This window comes from Salmo salar, chromosome 23 (assembly GCF_965601325.2).
Source record: "Salmo salar chromosome 23, fSalSal1, whole genome shotgun sequence".
NCBI lineage: Eukaryota > Metazoa > Chordata > Actinopteri > Salmoniformes > Salmonidae > Salmo > Salmo salar.
The window spans coordinates 3,329,204-3,351,435 of record NC_138313.1 but is presented as its reverse complement, the minus strand read 5'-3'; the positions used below and the strand labels follow the sequence as shown (position 1 = coordinate 3,351,435).

General features: G+C 43.3%; 1 protein-coding gene across 2 annotated transcripts; it reads right to left on the bottom strand.

Annotated features, from left to right (window-relative positions):
* Positions 1-19,276: 19,276 nt before the first annotated feature.
* Positions 19,277-20,708, bottom strand: LOC106583939 (nuclear protein 1). Of its 2 annotated transcripts, XM_082967885.1 has the most exons (3): positions 20,462-20,706; positions 20,057-20,194; positions 19,277-19,753 (listed from the first exon to the last, which is right to left on the bottom strand). In XM_082967885.1, the coding sequence occupies exons 1-2, from the start codon at positions 20,559-20,561 to the stop codon at positions 20,067-20,069; spliced, it is 228 nt and encodes a 75-aa protein (XP_082824011.1). In that variant the 5' UTR covers positions 20,562-20,706; the 3' UTR covers positions 19,277-19,753; positions 20,057-20,066. The 2 variants fall into 2 exon arrangements, 1 of the variants encoding a protein (XP_082824011.1); XR_006761516.2 differs by lacking the exon at positions 20,057-20,194 and having other exon boundaries at positions 19,465-19,753; positions 20,462-20,708.
* Between the last annotated feature and the right edge of the window lie 1,524 nt (positions 20,709-22,232).

The following is a 22,232-nucleotide window of genomic DNA, read 5'->3' as shown; positions in this document are numbered from 1 at the left end:
ATGAGGCTTTTGAAAGGCTCGCCAGCATTAATCTTCAATATCAACAGTAACGAACCTTTGTGTTTAATCACAGGGCATGTATTGGATTTACTCTCTCTCTCTCTCCCTCTCTCTCTCTTCCTTTCTCGCTTGTCTCTTCTTTTTTGCTTGTCTTCTCTTCTCTTGTCTTGTCTTTCTCTCTCTCTCTCTCTCTTTTCTTCTCTTCTCCCTCTTCATCATGGGATGATTGCAGTGGTAGAACAGAGCTGAATGTGACATGCTGCCAGCTACAGCATCTGTCTCTCTGTCTCTGTCTCTGTATAAATTGTGTCTAATGATGACTAATGATACATGCATGCTACTCACTCTCACACACATGTTGAGCTACAAAAGCACATGCAAACACACACACACACACACACACACACACACACACACACAACACACACACACACACACACACACACACACACACACACACACACACACACACCCATGGATAATAACAGAGGATCATACATCTTCCCTAGTCTTGCCTTTCCCTTCCCTGTCCTTCTCGCCATATTTCTCCTTCTGCCATCTCTCTTTCTCTCTCTCTCTCTCTCTCTTCCTCTCTCTCTCTTCCTCTGGTCAGTGTGTGGACAGACGGCACAAATAGGTGTCCCTTGGGTGAAGGATCCTGACCGTTTCCCTTCGTAAAAAATCACCCCCCAAAAAAAATCAACCCTCTATACTCTACTCTTTGCATCCCTCTCGCTCTTTCTTTCTCTCTCTCTCTTTATCTCTCTCGCTTTCTCTCTCTCTCTTCCTCCCACACATGCTCCCTCCTTTCTTCCACTCCCTGCACACCAAAGGGATTGTATCAGGGTTCCTGAGGTGCTGCTTTTTGTTTTTTTGATCTTCAGCCACTCTCCTCCATTCTGTTCCCTCTTTCTCCCTCTTTATCTCTCTCTCCCTCTGATCTGGAGAGCCATGTAATACACACAGGTTCTATTAAAACCTGAGGCCATGTTGGTTTTTCTCTTATAAAACCCAAAAGTGACACATTGTTTGCTGTATTATTTTTAAGCCAACCGTAGGATTCAGTTTACTCTCCTCTCAGCTTGTCAGGTGCGTCGTAAGAATGGAACCAAAATGCAGCGAGTATATGAATACTCATTTTCTTTATTAAGAAGGGAACCAAAACAAACCACTTAAACAAAAAACAACTACGAAAAACAGTCCTGTAAGGTGCTCTGACTATACAAGGAACAACTACCCACCAAAACCCATGGAAAAAACACCCCTACTAAATAGGACCTTCAATTAGAGGCAATGAGGAACAGCTGCCTCCAATTGAAGGTCAGCCCAATAAACAAAACATAGAAATATATTAACATAGATCATAACCCAAAAAACCCCGAAACACACAAAACAAACACACCCCTGCCACGTCCTGACCAACTACAATAACAAAATGACCCTTTTCTGGTCAGGACGTGACAGTACCCTCCCCCAAAGGTGCAGACACCGAATGCACCTTAACCCTTTCACGCGTGAGTTCCAAATATCTCTAACGGTCGCCCCAGCGTGAGTTTTTTTATGCATGTGATGTTCGAACGTTCTCTCCATTCCAGGATGTGATTGTTACATAAACAACAACACTGAATGGCTCAGAGTGGGAGTGAGAGGTTACCGTGATTGACTGCCTAAACGCGCAATTTGTATCAATAAATCACTATCAGAAAATGTTTTGTGTGGTATTATTGATATATTTACTATTTTATTTACGTTTTTCAATTACCCGTGATAAATCATGCATTCCGATTTTTGCATAAATTGTAAAGGGCGCATAGTATGTGTGTAAAATAATGTTTTGAAGGTTGTACTGATTATGATGAGCTAAGCTAATTCCAGCTTTGTGTATGGAGCCATGTTTGTTGACATACAATGCATTCTGGGTTTCACTTGATCGTCTGTCGGACCAAAGATGCTATAACAAAATGAGGTGAGTAAGGGTTCACTCATTTTTTGAGAACTTCAGGAAGTGAATGTGGGATGTGAATGATGGTAGACCACACCCCTTCAACAACTCATCTTGTCTTCTCTTATTATCTTCGGTTTCTGTGAGGAAAAAATGCATGGCTGCGCGCTGAAACTAATCGTCGGATTACTTTCGATTTCTAGAAAGTGTTTTACTCAATTATTTTGATCAACGGTGAGCTCACCCGTGATGTGATTAATTGTACATAGTAATTGCTATTAGCTAATTCATAGTGTAGTTTATGTCAGCCGATAGTTAGAAAATATGACCGCTTGTGTTGCGTCAATCTTTCCTCAGCGCTAGGACAAATGTAGCCTACATTTTTCCGGTTAGGATGATTGTGTTATGCTATAGATACTTCTGTGAATATCTGAACATTGCATCCAAAAATAAACTGCTCACATTCTGGACATAACTTTGTAAGGACTGTGTTTGTGTAAATAGTTTCTGAAAAAAGTGTGGCCAGCTCAAATGTTGATTGTTGCGTCATTCGAAACTGGCCGTTCTAAATGAGTGTTCTAATCACACAGGGTGTGATCGTACGCTTCAGGGACCACTGTAGAATGATCACACCCCGTGTGATTGTACGTGTGAAAGGGTTAACCATAAGACACAAACAAAAACCCCACAACAAAACCCCAAAACTACAGGGAGGGAAGGGAGGGTGGCCACCGTCACCGACAGTTCCTGTGCAAACACCCCCCTTCCCCAATACTCCCCCCTACGGAGGTGGCTCTGGTTCTGGCCCTAGTCCCCAACCTAACCTGTCCACCCCCGCTGAAGGCTCAGGGCTAAGGCGCGTCGCTGGAGACCTCGGGCTGAGGCGCGTCGCTGGAGACCTCGGGCTGAGGCACGACTCTGGGAGCTCCGGACTGGAGGGCGACTCTGGCTGCGCCGGTTCCGGACTGGAGGGCCGTCTCTGTCGGTTCCGGACTGGAGGGCCGTCTCTATCGGCTCCGGACTGGAGGGCCGTCTCTGTCGGTTCCGGACTGGAGGGCCGTCTCTGTCGGTTCCGGACTGTAGGCCGTCTCTGTCGGTTCCGGACTGTACAGGCGCACATAAGGCCTAGTGCGTGGGGCTGGCTTTGGAGGCACCAGACTAGGGACACACACCACAGGGCTAGTGCGAGGAGCAGGAACAGGACGTACTGGACTGGGCAGGCGCACTAAAGGCCTGGTGCGTGGGGCCGGCTTTGGAGGCGCCAGACCAGGAACACGCACCACAGGGCTAGTGCGAGGAGCAGGAACAGGACATACTGGACTGGGCAGGCGCACTAAAGGCCTGGTGCGTGGGGCTGGCTTTGGAGGCACCAGACCAGGGACACCCCCCTCTTGGCTAGTGCGCTGAGCAGGAACAGGACGTACTGGACTGGGCTGACGCACTACAGGCCTGGTGCGTGGGGCTGGCTTTGGAGGCGCCAGACTGGTAACACGCACCTCAAGGCTAGTGCGAGGAGCAGGAACAGGACGTACTGGACTGGGCAGGCGCACTAAAGGCCTGGTGCGTGGGGCTGGCTTTGGAGGCGCCAGACTAGGGACACGCACCTCAAGGCTAGTGCGAGGAGCAGGAACAGGGTAAACTGGACCCTGGAGACGCACTGGAGGTCTGGAGCATACAGCCTGCACAACCCTTCCTGGCTGAGTGCTAAACTTCGCCTGGCTATACTGAGGAGCTTTAACCAATCGCACCGGCCTTTGAATGCTTCTGGGCAATATAGTGCGCATTTCCGCATAGCTCGGTGCTTTCATGATCCGTTGCTCCCCATAATAAGCACGGGGAGTTGGCTCAGGTCTACGACCTGACTTAGCCATACTACCCGTGTGCCCCCCCCCCCCCCCCCCCACAATTTTTTGGGGGGGCTGCCTCTCGCACTCGCCAATCCGTGCGTATAACGCCTCGTAATGGCGCCGCTCCGCCTTGGCTGCCTCCAGCTCCTCCTTAGGGCGTTGGTACTCCCCAGCCTGGTGCCATGGTCCTGCCCCGTCCAAAATTTCCTCCCATGTCCACGACTCCAAATACCTCTGCTGCTCCTTCCTCCGCTGCTTGGTCCGTTGTTGGTGGGTAGTTCTGTCAGATGCGTCGTAAGAATGGGACCAAAATGCAGCGGGTATATGAATACTCATCTTCTTTATTAAGAAGGGAACCAAAGCAAACCACTTAAACAAAAAACAACTACGAAAAACAGTCCTGTAAGGTGCTCTGACTATACAAGGAACAACTACCCACCAAAACCCATGGAAAAAACACCCCTACTAAATAGGACCTTCAATTAGAGGCAACGAGGAACAGCTGCCTCCAATTGAAGGTCAGCCCAATAAACAAAACATAGAAATATAAGAACTAGAACAAACATAGAAATATATTAACATAGATCATAACCCCCCCCCCCCCCCCAAAAAAAACCACACAAAACAAACACACTCCTACCACGTCCTGACCAACTACAATAACAAAATGACCCCTTTTCTGGTCAGGACGTGACGCAGCTACAGTGGCTTCAGCTAGGAACCTTTTCTCAGCTAAAGTGTGTGTGTGTTTTTGCGTGTGTGTGCATGCGTGCGTGCGTGCGTGCGAGCTTATGTCTGTGTCTGTGTTTGAATGCTGTTATTGAAGAAACAACATTCCAATTCACAAGCACAGAGGTTTCTCTTTGATTAAATCCATTGACGCTTTACACCTCCACATCATTGTGACTTATTTTGTTTTGACTTGTTGAACGCTATACCTTCCTTTTCTCATACCCACTCCAGTCTGTTATCAGGCCATGCAGTGTGGGACAACCTTTATGAAACAATAACAGATGAGAGGAAAGAAAAAAAAAGAGATAGTTGCCTGGGTATATTCATCAGACACCACATGGAAGAAAATGGACTGAAAAAGGAGGGGTTACATGAACTGTCGTTTGCAAACCATTTTGCTATGATGTGCACTAATCTCTCTATCAGCAAGACGAGCACATGCACAGATAGAGCTCTACCTGTGCAGAGCACATGCCCCTTTTCCCTTCCAGTTTCCAAAGTGCCCTTTTTGTTGTGGTATAATTTCCCCCAAAAATGTAAAAACAAATCTAGAAAAAAATGTGTCTTTGTTGTTCTGAACGCATTGCACGCAAGTGGTCGTTAAATTCTCATCTATGCTTCAGAACCAAAAACATGCATGTCTTGATTGTTGACCAATGACCAGTCATCAGCATTAGAACACAAAGTCCGGCACGCATATCCAGATTAGTGACCAGAAATAACTTATTTCCCTGGGACTAAACACCTCCCTCTGCAATTGGATCCTGGACTTCCTGACAGGCTGCCCCAGGTGGTAAGGGTAGGCAATAAAACATCTACAACGCTGATCCCCTCAGGGGTGCGTGCTTAATCCCCTCCTGGACTCCCTGTTCACCCACGACTGCATGGCCAGTCATGACTTCAACACCATCATTAAGTTTGCTGACGACACAACAGTGGTAGGCCTGATCACCGACATCGATGAGACAGTCTATAGGGAGGTCAGAGACCTGGCAGTGTGGTGCCAGGACAACAACCTCTCCCTCAACGTGATCAAGACAAAGGAGATGATCGTGGACTACAAGAAAAGGAGGGCCGAACACACCCCCATTCACATTGACTGGGCTGTAGTGGAGCGGGTCGATAGTTTCAAGTTCCTTGGTGTCCACATCACCAACAAACTATCATGGTCCAAACACACCAAGAAAGTTGTGAAGAGGACACAACAACACCTTTTCCCCCTCAGGAGACTGAAAATATTTGGCATTGGTCCCCAGATCCTCAAAAAGTTCTACAGCTGCAACATCGAGAGCATCCTGACCGGTTGCATCACTGCCTGATATGGAAACTGCTCAGCATCCGACCATAAGGCGCTACAGAGGGTAGTGCGTACAGCCCAGTACATCCCTGGGGCCAAGCTTCCTGCCATCCAGGACCTATACACTAGGCAGTGTCAGAGGAAGGCAAGTGGTGCCGGAGTCTAGGTCCAAACAGCTTCTACCCATAAGCCATAAGACTGCTGAACAATTAATCAAACTACCACCTGGACTATTTGCATCTACCACACCCCCCGCCCCCCTTTGTTTTTACACTGCGGCTACTCGCTGTTTATTATCAATGCATAGTCACTTTACCTCTACTTACACGACCGGTCCAAAGAATAATAGTGAAGACATCAAAACTATGAAATAACACATATGTAATCATGTAGTAACCAAAAAAGTGTTTAACAAATCAAAATATATTTTATATTTGAGATTCTTCAAATAGCCACCCTTTGCCTTGATGACAGCTTTGCACAATCTTGGCAATCTCTCGACCAGCTTCACCTGGAATGCTTTTCCAACAGTCTTGAAGATGTTCCCACATATGCTGAGCACTTGTTGGCTGCTTTTCCTTCACTCCGCAGTCCAACTCATCCCAGACCATCTCAATTGTGTTGAGGTCAGGGTATTGTGGAGGCCAGGTCATCTGATGCAGCACTCCATCACTCTCCTTGGTCAAATAGCCCTTACACAGCCTGGAGGTGTGTTGGGTCATTGTCCTGTTGAAAAACAAATGATATTCCCACTAAGCTCAAACCAGATGGGATGGCGTATCGCTGCAGAATGCTGTGGCAGCCATGCTGGTTAAGTGTGCCTTGAATTCTGAATAAATCACAGACAGTGTCACAAGCAAAGCACCCCGACACCATCACACCACCTCCTCCATGCTTCATGGTGGGAACCACACATGTGGAGATCATTCGTTCATCTACAATGCATCTCACAAAGACACAGCAGTTGGAACCAAAAATCTCAATTTGGCATCATCAGACAAAAGGACAGATTTCCACCTGTCTCATGTCCATTGCTCGTGTTTCTTGGCCCAAGCAAGTCTCTTCTTATTATTGGTGTCCTTTAGTAGTGGTTTCTTTGCAGCAATTTGACCATGAAGGCCTGATTCACGCAGTCTCCTCTGAACAGTTGATGTTGAGATGTGTCTGTTTCTCGAACTCTAATGAACTTATCCTCTGCAGCAGAGGTAACTCTGGGTCTTCCTTTCCTTTGGTGGTCCTCATGAAAGCCAGTTTTATCATAACGCTTGTTGGTTCAAATATAAAATATATTTTGATTTGTTTAACACTTTGTGGGTTAATATATGATTCCATATGTGTTATTTCATAGTTTAGATGTCTTCACTGTTATTCCACAATGTAGAAAATAGTTTAAAAAAATGTTTTAACTCGAATGAGTCGTCATGTCCAAACTTTTGACTGGTTCTATATACAGTGCCTTGCAAAGGTATTCATCCCCCTTGGTGTATTTCCTATTTTGTTGCATTACAACCTGCATTTTAAATAGATTTTTATGTGGATTTCATGAAATTGGTGAAGTGAAATGAAAAAATAAAAAATAAAAAACGGAAAAGTGGTGCATGCATATGTACATTACATTTTAGTCATTTAGCAGATGCTCTTATCAAGAGCGACTTACAGTAGTGAATGCATACATTTCATAATTTTTTCCCCCCGTACTGGTCCCCCGTGGGAATTGAACCCACAACCCTGGCGTTGCAAACACCATGCTCTACCAACTGAGCCACACGGGACTATGTATTCGTCCCTTTTGCTATGAAGCCCCTAAAAAAGATCTGCCACAACCAATTTCCTTCAGAAGTCACATAATTAGTTAAATAAAGTCCACCTGTGTGCAATCTAAGTGTCACATGATCTCAGTATATATACACCTGATCTGAATGGCCCCAGAGTCTGCAACACCACCAAGCTGCACCATGAAGACCAAGGAGCTCTCCATACAGGTCAGGGACAACATTCTGGAGAAGTACAGATCAGGGTTGAGTTATCCGAAACTTTGAACATCCCATGGATCACCATTAAATCCATTATTAAATTTTTTTAAGAATATGGCACCACAACAAACCTGCCAAGAGAGGGCCGCCCACCAAAACTCACGAACCAGGCAAGAAGGGCATTAATCAGAGAGGCAACAAAGAGATTAAAGATAACCCTGAAGGAGCTGCAAAGCTCCACAGCAGAGATTGGAGTATCTGTCCATAGGACCACTTTAAGCCGTACACGCCATAGAGCTGGCCTTTACGGAAGAGTGGCCAGAAAAAAGCCATGCTTAAAGAAAAAATAAGCAAACACATTTGGTGTTTGCCAAAAGGCATGTGGGAGACTCCCCAAACATATGGAAGAAGGTATTCTGGTCAGATGAGACTAAAATGTTGCTATTTGGCCATCAAGGAAAATGTAATGTCTGGTGCAAACCCAACACCTTGCATCACCCCGAGAACACCATCCCCACAGTGAAGCATGGTGGTGGCAGCATCATTCTGTGAGGATGTTTTTCATCGGCAGGGAATGGATAACTGAGCCGAATTGAAAGAATGATGGAGGGTGCTAAATACAGGGAAATTCTTGAGGGAAACCTGTTTCAGTCTTCCAGTGATTTGAGACTAGGACAGAGGTTCACCTTCCAGCAGGACAATGACCCTGCTAAAGCAACAATCAAGTGGTTTAAGGGAAAACATTAAATGTCTTGGAATGGCCTAGTCAAAGACCAGACCTCAATCCGATTGAGAATCTGTGGGATGACTTAAAAATTGCAGTACACCAGGAGAACCCATCCAACTTGAAGGAGCTGGAGCAGTTTTGCCTTGAAGAAAGGTCAAAAATCCCAGTGGCTCGATGTGCCAAGCTTATAGAGACATACCCCAAGAGACTTGCAGCTGTAATTTCAGCAAAAGGTGGCTCTACAAAGTATTGACTTTGGGGGGTGAATAGTTATGCACGCTCAAGTTTTCAGTTTTTTTGTCTTATTTCTTGTTTGTTTATCAATAAAAAATATATTGCATCTTCAAAGTGGTAGGCATGTTGTGTAAATCAAATGATACAAACCCCCAAACAATCCATTTTAATTCCAGGTTGTAAGGCAACAAAATAGGAAAAATGCCAATATATATATATATATATATATATATATATATATATATATATATATATATATATATATATATATATATATATATATATATAACACATATATATATATAAACACATATACAGTGCATTCGGAAAGTATTCAGACCCCTTCTCTTTTTCCACATTTTGTGATGTTACAGCCTTATTCTAAAATGGATTGAATTGGAAAAAAAGTATATTTAATCCATTAAGAATAAGGCTGTAACGTAACAAAAGGAGGAAAAAGTCAAGGGGTCTTAATACTTTCCGAAGGCACTGTACATACAAAAGTATGTGGACACCCCTTTAAATAAGTGGATTCAGCTATTTCAGCCACACCAGTTGCTGACAGGTGTATAAAATCAAGCACACAACTATGCAATCTCCCTAGACAAACATTGGCAGTAGAATGGACTTATGAAAGAGCTCAGTGACTTTCAACGTAGCACCGTCATAGGATGCCACCTTTCGTACAAGTCAATTCATCAAATTTCTGCCCTGCTAGAGCTGCCCCGGTCAACTGTAACGGCTGTTATTGTGAAGTGGAAACGTCTAGGAGCAACAACGGCTCAGCCGTGAAGTGGTAGGCCACACAAACTCACAGAACTGGACCACCGAGTGCTGAAGGGTGTAAAAATCGCCTGTCCTCGATTGCAACACACACTACCGAGTTCCAAACTGCCTCTGGAAGCAACGTCAGTACAATAATTGTTCGTTGGGAGCTTCATAGAATGGGTTTCCATGGCTGAGCAGCTGCACACAAGCCTAAGCACACTATGCTCAAACCCAAGCGTCGGCTGGAGTGGTGTAAAGCTCGCAGCCGCCATTGGACTCTGGAGCAGTGGAAAGCGTTCTCTGGAGTGATGAATCACGCTTCACTATCTGGCTTGGAAGTCCAACGGACGAATCTGGATTTGGCGGATGACAGGAGAACGCTTCTGCCTCAATGCATAGTGCCAACTGTAAAGTTGGTGGAGGAGGAATAATTGTCTGGGGATGTTTTTCATGGTTCGGGCTAGGCCCCTTAGTTCGAGTGAAGGGAAATCTTAATGCTATAGCATACAATTACATTCTAGACGATTCTGTGCTTCCAACTTTGTGGCAACAGTTTAGGTAAGGCCCTTTCCTGTTTCAGAATGAAAATGCCCGCTTGCACAAAGCGAGGTCAATACAGAAATGGTTTTTCGAGATTGGTGTGGAGGAACTTGACTGGCCTGCACAGAGCCTTGACCTCAACCCCATCGAACACCTTTGGGATGAATTGGAACGCCGACTGCAAGCCAGGCCTAATCGCCAACATCAGTACCAGACCTCACTAATGCTGTTGTGGCTGAATGGAAGCAAGTCCCCGCAGCAATATTCCAACATCTAGTGGAAAGCCTTCCCAGAAGAGTGGTGGCTGTTATGGCAGCAAGGGGGGACCAACTCTGTATTAATGCCCATGATTTTGGAATGAGATGTTCACCGAGCAGGTGTCCACATACTTTTGGTCATGTAGTGAAACTTATGCCTGAGGCAGTATTAACAAACACTTTTTATGTCATTTACATTTTACATTTTAGTCATTTAGCAGACGCTCTTATCCAGAGCGACTTACAGTAGTGAATGTATACATTTCATACATATCATACTTTTTTTTCTTCTTCTCCGTACTGTCAAACGATTGAACTCTTTAAACTCCAACCTCTCACGCAGGTGCAGGAATGTGGCTAATTCGTTTGCTAACGAGCAAAGCTTACTGAACATCAGAGTGAGGAATGGCGTTGTGCAGAAAGGCATACTAACTTTGAGATCTGTGTTAGTTACTCGAATTCAATACTTGACTCTTCTTTGAATAACAGGATGTTGACAAAAAACATCCAGCCCATTTCATTTTCTCCCAGAGACTAAAGTGATTGGCCAGAGAATGAGTCCTCATAAAACCAGGTTTCTCAAGTTTAACTCAGTCATTCATTAACTGAAAGGCGAAGATGTTACATTGTTTAAAATATCAGGATATGGAAATAGAGAGGGAGAAAAAGAAAGAAAAGGAGAGCGAGTAAGCGATAGAGAGAGACCGAGACAGACAGACAGACAGAGAGATCAAGAGAGACAGAGCGAGAGTGAGAGAGAGAAAGGGCATGAATTTCACTGGACAGAAAATGAGTGACAGTGACCCAGACTGATCTGCCGAAACCAGAAATGGTGGACAGTTGGGAAAGGGGCTAGCAACCCCATCCAGTAAAACCTTTGTGCTACAAAAACAGCAACAAATAACAATCCTACAACTGGATGCAAAGATCTCCCAGAGTCCCAGGCTTGTCTGACCGCCATCAGTGAAAACCTACGGGAAGCTGGTGACGTGAAGGTGGGAGCACTGATCACCAAAAACAAACTGCATGTTGGCTTATGGAATGTTTGAACAGTGTTTGAGTCCGGAAAGCTTGCACAGGTTACCAAAGAAATTAGGAGATACAAGCTAGAGATCCTGGGTGTGAGTGAAGCCAGGTGGACTAGCTCTGGTTCCACGAGAACCAGCACTGGAGAAACAGTACTACATTTTGGACGGGAGGACGGACAACATCGTGAAGGTGTCGCCATCATCCTACAGAAAAGGGTAGAGAAAGCTGGAATGGAAACCAATCAGCAGCAGAATGATAAAAGCCAGACTCAATAGACAACATAGCAAACTAACACTAATCCACAGGGTTCCCACGGGTCCTTGAAATCCTTGAAAGTTTGTGAATTTGAGAAAAGAAAAATCAGGGCCTTGAAAGTTTTTGAAACTAGACATGGGTCATTGAAAGTGAATTTATATATTTTGTGCAAGAATAGAAATTGTGTAACGACCGTCCAAAGGAGTAGACCAAGGTGCAGCGTGGTGAGTTTTCATCTTATTATTTATTATAAATCAGAACACTTAAACATAAACAAATGACAGACGACCGTCACGCCTTGCAGGCAAGCAGTACAAACAAGCAGTACAAAAATAAGATCCCACAACTACAGGTGGGGAAAGGCTGCCTAAGTATGCCTCCCCCCGTGTCACTCACTCACAGTACAGCCCCTCCCAGCTTGGTAGAGCAGCACCTCTCTCCTTCCTGTTGCGCTTTATCAGCTCTGGTTAGTAAAATTGCTTAAAAAATACATTTTCTGCTGCTTACCTCACTCGGATCAGATCGGGTCTGAATCCGACCAGATCTATATACGAAACGGGTGTAGTTGCCTCGGGTCCGTTTGGAACAGGTCTCTATATTAAAAAAAAAAACATTTACAAGTCCGGGTGGGAAAGCCCCAGGTCCATTTCGGAACCCGCGAAGACCTCTACCACCATCCTTTAACAGTAGAGTAGAACGCCCCCTATTGGCATTAAACAGCAGTACATAATCCCCTCTTTGACTCTTTCACTTAGCTAATGGTTTCTTTTGTAATACCATTGTACATATAACATCTTCTAACACCTCCTTATTGGATCATACTTGTTGTAGGCCTACCATCAGCAGATTTAAGTGACCCTACTTTAATTTGCTAGTAACTAAGTATGAGTGTCTTAATATTACACTGGTTAAGAATTATATAAGTATGTGAATTTTTTGGGTAATTTTAGTTAAAAATCTTTAATGGAGGGTTTCATTGTCTTACTTCAGATAGCGCAATGACTCAGCTTAACATAAGTCATGACATTACATAGTAACATGAAATATAAGTATGCTGACCCTTCCTCCTTTTGTCTCTTCCTCCCGCTCAGGTAAAATCCCAAGAGGCTTCTGTGAGCTCACCCATTCTGCTGGTTCACGTGTTGTGAAGCAACAGATAAAGGCTCTGTCACCCAGAACTCCTACCGTGGCCCAGTAATACCCAGGGTCTGACCCAGGGGGTTAACAGACTGCATCCCCTACAGCCAGCCTCTTTGTGATGCACCAGCTTCAGCGTCCTCCTAATACTGAGAGACAGGACAGGACTCTTCCTGTTTAAAAGGAAACAAAGTACATACCAGGTCTCTGGTTAAGTAGGGGGGGACACTACAGTTGAGGGGAGACTGGCTGATAGTCAGTAGAGGTTTAACCAGGTGCTCTCTGTGATGTTTATGAATGTTGACGACTGTCTATCTCAGGTGTTATTTATAGCTTTTGTAGGTACTACGAAGGTTTATCATTTTTATTTGGTGTTCCCCTGATGGAAAATACCCCAGTTTGGGAATACCTGCTCTAAGTACACATGTGGAACTGCATGCAAATCTTTTTATTTTTGTTTCAAACCATTTTGAAATGTTGATGCCATTGGCTAAATTATTTATAGAAATACCCTTATAATCTGTCATGTCAAAGTGGAAGAAAAATTCTAACATTTGTATAAAAAAACATGAAAAACAAAACACTAATACACTACATGACCAAAAGTATGTGGACAAGTGCTCGTCGAACATCTCATTCCAAAATCATGGGGATTAATATGGAGTTGATCCCCCCTTTGCTGCCTATACTCTTCTGGGAAGACTTTCTACTAGATGTTAGAACATTGCTGCGGGCACTGATGTTGGGCGATTAGACCTGGCTCGCAGTCGGTGTTTCAATTCATCCCAAAGGTGTTGAGGTCAAGGCTCTGTGCAAGCCAGTCAAGTTTTTCCACACCGATCTCGACAAACCATTTCTGTGTAGACCTCGCTTTGTGCACAGGTGCATTGTTATGCTGAAACAGGAAAAGGCCTATCCCAAACTGTTGCCACAAAGTAGGAAGCACAGAATTGTCTAGAATGTCATTGTATGCTGTAGTGTTAAGATTTCCCTTCAGGCCTCCCGAGTGGCGCAGCGGTCTAAGGCACTGCAGTGCTTGAGGCGTCACTACAGATCCAGGTTCGATCCCGGGCTGTGTCGCAGCTGGCCGCGACCGGAGACCCATGAGACTGTGCACAATTGGCCCAGCGTTGGTTAGGGGAGGATTTGGCCAGCCGGGATGTCCTTGTCCCATCACGTTCTAGCGACTCCTGAGGCGGGCCGGGCGCATGCATGCTGACGCGGTCGCAAGTTGTACTATGTTTCCTCCGACACATTGGTGCGGCTGGCTTCCCTGTTAAGCGAGCAATGTGTCAAGAAGCAGTGCGGTTTGGCAAGGTCTTGTTTTGGAGGACGCATGGCTCTCGATCTTCACCTCTCCCGAGTCCGTACGGGAGTTGCAACGATAGGACAAGACTGTAATTACCAATTGGATATCATGAAAAAGCTGTAAAAAGTTGTTGTTTTTAACAAAAAATATGAATATTTCACTTCCCTTCAATGGAACTAAGGGGCCTAGCCCAAACCATGAAAAACAGCCCCAGACCATTATTCCTCCTCCACCAAACTTTACAGTTGGCACTATGCATTGGGGCAGGTAGCGTTCTCCTGGCATCCGCCAAATCCAGATTCGTCCGTCCGACTGCCAGAGAGAGAGAATGTGTTTCCACTGCTCCACAGTCCAATCGGGGCGAGCTTTACATCACTCCAGTCAACGCTTGGAATTGCGCATGGTGATCATAAGCTTGTGTGCGGCTGCTCGGCCATGGAAACCCATTTCATGAAGCTCCTGATGAACAGTTATTGTGCTGATGTTGCTTCCAGAGGCAGAGTGTTGCAACCGAGGACAGACTGTTTTTACACGCTTCAGCACTCGGCGGTCCTGTTCTGTGAGCTTGTGTGGCCTACCACTTTGCAGCTGAGCCATTGTTGCTCCTAGACCTTTCCACTTCACAATAACAGAACTTACAGTTGACTAGGACTGCTCTAGCAGGGCAGAAATTTGATAAACTGACTTGTTAGAAAGGTGGCATCCTATGAAGGTGCCACGTTGAAAGTTACTGAGCTCTTCAGTAAGGCCATTCTACTGTCAATGTTTGTCTATGGAAACTGCATGATTGTGTTCGATTTTATACACCTGTTAGCATAAGGTGTGGCTGAAATAGCCGAATCCAGATAAGATAAGTATTCAATCCCCTGAGTCAATACATGTTATAATCACCTTTGGCAGTGATAATAGCTTTCTGGGTAAATCTCTAAGCTTTGCACACCGGGTCTTACAATATTTGCACATTATTCTTTTAAAAATCCTTCAAATTATGTCAAGTTGGTTGTTGATCATTGCTAGACAGCCATTTTCAAGTCTTGCCATTGATTTTCAAGCCGATTTAGGTCAATACTGTAACTAGGCCACTCAGGAACCTTCAATGGTTGTCTTGGTAAGCAACTCCATTGTATATTTGGCCTTCTGTATTAGGTTATTGTCCTGCTGAAAGGTGAATTTGCCTGTTGGAAAGCAGACTGAACCAGCTTTCCCTCTAGAATTTTGCTTGTGCTTAGCTCTATTCCATTTAGTTTTATAATAAAAAAAACTCCCTAGTCTTTGTCAATGACAAGCATACCAATAACATGCAGCCACCACCGTGCTTGAAAATATGAAGAGCAGTCATGTGTTGTGTTCGATTTTCCCCAAACATAATGCTTTGTATTCAGGACATGAAGTACATTTCTTTGCCACATTTGTTGCAGTTTTACTTTAGTGACTTATTGCAAACAGGATGCGTGTTTTGGAATATTTTTATTCTGTACAGGCTTGCCTCTTTTCACTCTGTCATTTAGGTTAGTATTGTGGAGTAACTACAATGTTGTTGATCCATCACAGCCAGTAAACTTTGTAACTGTTTTAATGTCACCATTGGCCTCATGGCAACTGATTTAGGAAGGATGCCTGCGTCTTTGTAGTGACTGGGTGTTATGTTCCCACAAGACAAACTCAATATGTCGCTCACAACAAAGAAAATCTCTTTGATAACCAAAACAAAACCGAAAGGGGTTCTGAAAGGCACCTAGTGCATACGGAAAGTATTCAGACCCCTTCACATTTTCCACATTTTGTTACGTTACAGCCTTTTTCATCATCTAGCCAATACCATCCCTACGGTGAGGCATGGTGGTGGCAGCATCATGCCATGGGGATGTTTTTCAGTGGCAGGGACTGGGAGACTAGTCAGGATCGAGGGAAAGATGAACGGAGCAAAGTAGAGAGAGATCCTTAATGAAAACCTGCTCCAGAGCGCTCAGGACCTCAGACAGGTGGCAAATGTTCACCTTTCAACAGGACAAGTCTCTGAATGTCCTTTAGTGGCCCAGCCAGAGCCAGGAATTGACCCCGATCGAACAGCTCTGGAGAGACCTAAAAGTAGCAGTGCAGCGACACTCCCCATCCAACCTGACAAAGCTTAAGAGGATCTGCAGGATAAGAATGGGAGAAACTCCCCAAATCACGGTGTGCCATGCTTGTAGCATCATATCCAAGAAGACTTGAGGCTGTAATCGCTGTCAAAGGAGCTTCAACAAAATACTGAGTAAAGGGTCTGAATACTTATGTAAATGTGATATTTCATGTTTGTTTTTGCAAACATTTCTAAAACCCTGTTTTTGCTTTATGGGGTATTGTGTTTAGATTGATGAGGGGAAAAAAACTATTTAATCTATTTAGGAATAAATCTGTAACGTAAAAAAGTGTGGAAAAAGTCTAGGGGTTTGAATACTTTCCGAATGCACTGTAAGTTAGTGATTGATTACCAGTGGACGCTCCTCAGAGGAGGAAGGGGAGGACCATCCTCCTCAGTGAGTTTCATAAAAATCAAAATGTTCTAAGATTTAAAAAGTTATCATTTTTAGATAAAACTAAACAAAATATATTCACATCACCAAATAATTGATTAGACTTACTTACACAGTAATTATGACAGCTTACGGTGGACATCCTCCAACCTATCAGAGCTCTTGAAGCATGACTCTTGAAGCATGGCTCTTGAAACTGACATGTTGTCCAACCAATCAAAGGATCAGAGAATGTATCTAGTACTGAAAGCATTGTAGCACTGCAGTGCATACAATGTGGTGAGAAGTTAACTAAAAGAGAACGAAAGACAATAGTTGAACAGTTTTTAACAAATTAATTTCTTCCAAAACAAGGAGAAACAAGAGAGAGATAGAGATTTAGTCTTTTTTTCAGTTTCACTTACTTAGCTAGCGAATGCAGCTAGCTAGTTTAGCCTACTCAAACACACGCGGCTCAAATCGATATCAAAAAGAATATCCAACACTGGAAGTCAAGGTAAGTTTTTGGTGTTACTAATTTATTGCCACCGTGGCCCGGCGGTACTGAAAGATCGTAGCGGGGTTACTAACTAGCTATGTTGCCTATGAAGTTAGCTAATATGGTGACAACGATGTGTGTAGCGGTTAGCGGTTATGATATGAAGGTTTGGCTTGGAAAGGTTTCTTAGCCTGGTCACAGACAGCTGATATGTTGTGCACTGAAGTCAACAAGCGAAGGGAAAAGGTGAGAGGAGTGCGCGTAGACGCGAGAAGGACTTTACAATGAGCAAAGTGATCATGCTGTTTGTATGTGGCTGCTATGAAAGTGAACTCTGTTTGCGTGTTATCATGAGGGTATTCATTCTGCCGATTCTGTTGAAAAAGTTTCTTAAACAGAAGCAAACGGAACGGAGATAAACATATCTGAAATTGTCCAATAGAAACTCTTGTTTGTAACTGTTGGACTAATGATTACACCCTAGATCAGCTAGATGCACGCAAGTGTGCAAGGCGGCATTGAATGTGTCACTGTCTGTCACCTTGATTACTCAAATGTTTCTCTCGGCCTGTGCACCTACGTTGTAAACTTTCATTCATAGGCTAGGTTGTAACAACCTCATGATGGTTATCGGGAAAATTTGAGTATCATGTAGTAACCTAAACCTATTGATGTTACATTGAGCTGGGTGAATGGAATATGAATGACAGTCATCCAACATGCTGTAATAGAAATAAGGCTCATTAAAAAAAATGGTCATCCCTCATCTTAAACGTCACTGACCACCACTGGTATCAAGATAAGGTGACTCAGAAGCATTTGATTTTGCAATCACATTTATTATTTTGGATTTGTGTGCCCATGATAACTGTTTTCAACCCATAACATAAGGAGACATGAAATGTTACGCAGGCATATTTCTGAGATCTCTATACAAAAACACTGTCTAACAGCTAGATCCAAGAATTTTTACAGAGTTCAAGTTCAATGTCTAATTTAACTGATTAATACTTAACTACAACTTACTCTTCCATAAATGCAAGGACAGAAAAGTAATGTTTTATGTCACATGATTCTGGACAAATCCATCAAAGCAAACCATAATAAAGGGTTAAACATAGGTTTCAAATCAACTTGTGAATTTTATTGAATATAGTTGTGATCCCCTTTGATATCTTAATGTAATGACATGAACAAAAAAATGTAGATTATCAATGAATCAACAGCTGTAACAGTTGTCCAGCATAGTTTATAGAACGGCCTTATGTACATGTTATGGAAATTGGTGTCCAACTTTTTTCATGATGGGAATAACATAACATGCTCCACCAAAGGCTTTTGAAAAAAAATGGGTGTTGGATGATACTGGCAGTCTGCCAAAAAGCAAGCCTTTTTATATCAGTTTCCGTTGTAGAAGACCATGGAGCTCAAGGACACACACTTGAGTACATTTGACAGCAATTGTTTTTTTATTTTGAAATAGGGAATTACTATTGAAAAAAGACAATCTAACTGTCATGTAGGCTATGCCTCCTTGAAAGATATCTGTGAAACTAAACTAATATAAAAACCCTGCCTAACATCAACTAATTTCAGCTCAAGGGTAGCCTACATTTTCAGACGAAGAGATGCAAAGCACCAGACTTATTTTATTATTTTCTCATTATTCATTTAGTTTAAGCAGTTGAATGAGCAGTCACACAAATTGCTATTCTTTTACATTTTCTGTTCTTTGTCAGGGGCTTTTCAAATAGTCAATTTCTTGACAATAATCCTTAATTCTTTGGCACAAATGTGTTTTCTAAACTAGAGCATTCCCAAAGAAAGGACTGTAAACTTGACACAAATCGGTTACTGCCACCTATTGGCTTGTTTGAAGATTGCAGCCTTCCATGAAGACATTCATAATTAAAGATTTCCACCATCACTGGAGGACAAGTAATATCCCAAGTATAAAGACAGTAAAGTACACACACCAAAAGCTAAAAATAGGTTTTAAGCAAAATAGTGTTTAGACAATTGCAAACTTCAAGGAATAGGGCATTCAAGGAGTTGGTTGGATGGGAAGTTGTGATGTCAGCCTCCCCCTTGCTTGGGGAACACTAGAGGAAAGCCCACCCCGTGCCATGTCATGACTTACCTGGACAACCTATTGAGATGAACCTTTTGTTAAGAAATTCAGGTGTTAAATGAGGTGAAAAGGAGACTGGAGTACCACTTTAAACCTAGACTTAATACATTTTATGAAAGCATTTATTTTTAATACACTTTCTAAAATAAATACATTTTAAGAACCTCTTTGCTTTATAAAAACATTAAGTGACAAGTATCATCAATTAAGACTTAAAAACAAAACCACATTGATACTGAAACACGATGCAGCCTGCAACCACCCCCATTACTCCCACTTGTGTGGGAAGGTCGTCCAGAATACCGCTTGCACAGGTGGTCTACATCACCTTCAGTGGAGGTCTACCCATGACTGAGGTGAACAACCAATATGGGGGCCACTCCCATCGACCATACCACCACCTCTATGAAGGAGAGGACTGAAATCCCCCTTCACTGACACCACAGTCAAACTCATTGGCAGCATGTGACCCGTCCTCATATTCACCCCTCTCTACATTGGAGTTCACCGTTTGTTTGCCCATCTTGTTTTGTCACCAAGGCGGCCATGGTCGGTTGCCAGTGTTAGCCGTCCGATTTGCCCTAAAAGGAAAGACAAATGCACTTTGGTTACGGTTCTGCCTAGTTGACCGTTTGCTACATGAGGGCACTTGAGGGTGGCAGGAACAGAGTACCAAGATAGAAACAAAACAATGCCTTAAAAATAGTATTTAGTAGGCCAATAAGCCTACAAAAAATGAATAATTCACTGTAGAGCAAATGTTGAATATTCACTTCCTCAAATTTTATATTTTGTCCCACATCTGAGCCCCAGATGTGAGAATCCATGTTTGAAATTGTGAAGTGCATACAAAGATTGGGGGGGGGGGGGGGGGGGGGGCTTACCTCCATTTACTCACTCCTTAGCCTTCTTTTCAGTGTTCTGAAGTTTCTTTATGAGCTTGCGCTCGTGGCCTCCGGGGTTGGGTCGGTTGGTATTGTCGATGGCTTCCTTCTTTGACCTCCCCTTGCGGCTAGCGCCACCTGGAAACAGTGCGAGTTCACAGTTCAGATTGTGAGACTTTGAAAACAATAACACACCCACTTGCCCCCAATGCAACATTGTAGCAGTCAACATGTGCCACTTGCGACAAGTTGAGGAGTTTGGAAACTTGAGCGTTCCTCATAGATTGAACGTCACCGACCCATAGAAATTGAATGAATCTTCGAATTATTTTCAGCTATCATTATTTGGTGGTCATAACTTGATAATTCATTGCACAAACAAACATAAGAATTACTGATTCTTACTTGTGTATTTTTCTGAAAGGTTGTAGTATTCATATTCGTCGTAGTGTTGTTCTTCAAAGTGGGTTGGCTCAACATTCTTCACGTCTACGAAACTTGCCATAGCGACACTTCTATTGAACAAATAAAAAGTAACTGAAAAATTACTTTTCGCTGGACAGCAACAAAACAACTTTAGAAAGCAGTTATTTTTCCACGGGTGTTTCTCTTTCTTTCAACTCTGAAAATGAGTGGCTTTCTGAGCTTGCCCATGTGCTTAATAAAGCATGGTCGCTCCTCCCTTTCTCCTTGTTATGAGTCCTTGGCCTTTGCCTGAGTCAGTGAAAGTTGCATGAGTTTTTGGTAAATATTTGATGCCAACTAACTTCCAAGGTCACCCATGTTTTCTTTTATCAGGCGCCCTTTATTGATTTAATTTGCTATTCATCTTGTGGTACATGTTTTCTTTCTCTCTCTCTCTATTAGTAGCCTGTTTGTATTTCTGTAATCTATTCCATTGCACAATTATGCTTAATTTCTTTCTATTGGTCTTCTTCCAATAGTAATTTATTTTACATGGTCAATTAACACATTTCTTCATTCTAAATGCACCTAGTTTACTTCAGCGACATGGTTTATCTGCCCAATCAACCACTCCCTCATCGGAGACAAAGATTAGATGAATAATGTTTTTCCTTCAGTCTTATCAACATCTGTGGTTCAAAACTCACACTTCTCACGTTTTCTAACAGCCCCCTTTTCTTTGTTTGTCCTCCATTTGTCTGTCAGGGCTTCATCCAAAGGGTGCTTGAAGGTGAGTTGTGTGAATGTGAGCATGGGGAACCAACTTTTGGTGACAATGCAAAGCTGTTGACAGATTCTGGTTGTTCAGTAGCCATTGAACCCATTTTGATGTTAGTAGAGAGGAAATTAAATGTATGTGGTTCCTGACATTTAACCCTAGTAAACATTCCCCGTCTTAGGTCAGTTAGGATCACCACTTTCTTTTAAGAATGTGACATGTCAGAATAAGAGTAGGAAGAATGATTTAGTTAAGCTTTAATTTCTTTCATCACATTCCCAGTGGGTCAGAAGTTTACATACACTCAATTAGTATTTGGTAGCATTGCCTTTAAATTGTTTAACAAATGTTTTGAATAGCCTTCCACAAGCTTCCCACAATAAGTTGAGTGAATTTTGGTCCATTCCTCCTGACAGAGCTGGTGTAACTGAGTCAGGTTTGTAGGCCTCCTTGCTCGCACATGCTTTTTCAGTTCTGCCCACCAATTTTCTATGGGATTGAGCTCAGTGCTTTGTGATGGCCACTCCAATACCTTGACTTTGTTGTCCTTAAGCCATTTTGCCACAACTTTGGAAGTATGCTTGGGGCCATTGTCCATTTGGAAGACCCATTTGCAACCAAGCTTTAACTTCCTGACTGATGTCTTGAGATATTGCTTCAATATATCCACATAATTTTCCTCCTCACGATGCCATCTATTTTGTTGAAGTGCACCAGTCCATCCTGCAGCAAAGCAACCCCACACCATGATGCTGCCATTCCCATGCTTCACGGTTGGGATTGTGTTCTTCGGCTTGCAAGCATCCCCCTTTTCCTACAAACATAACGATGGTCATTATGGCCAAACAGTTCTATTTTTGTTTCATCAGACCAGAGGACATTTCTCCAAAAAGTACGATCTTATTCCCCATGTGCAGTTGCAAACCGTAGTCTGGCTTTTTTATGGCAGTTTCGGAGCAGTGGCTTCTTCCTTGCTGAGCGGCCTTTCAGGTT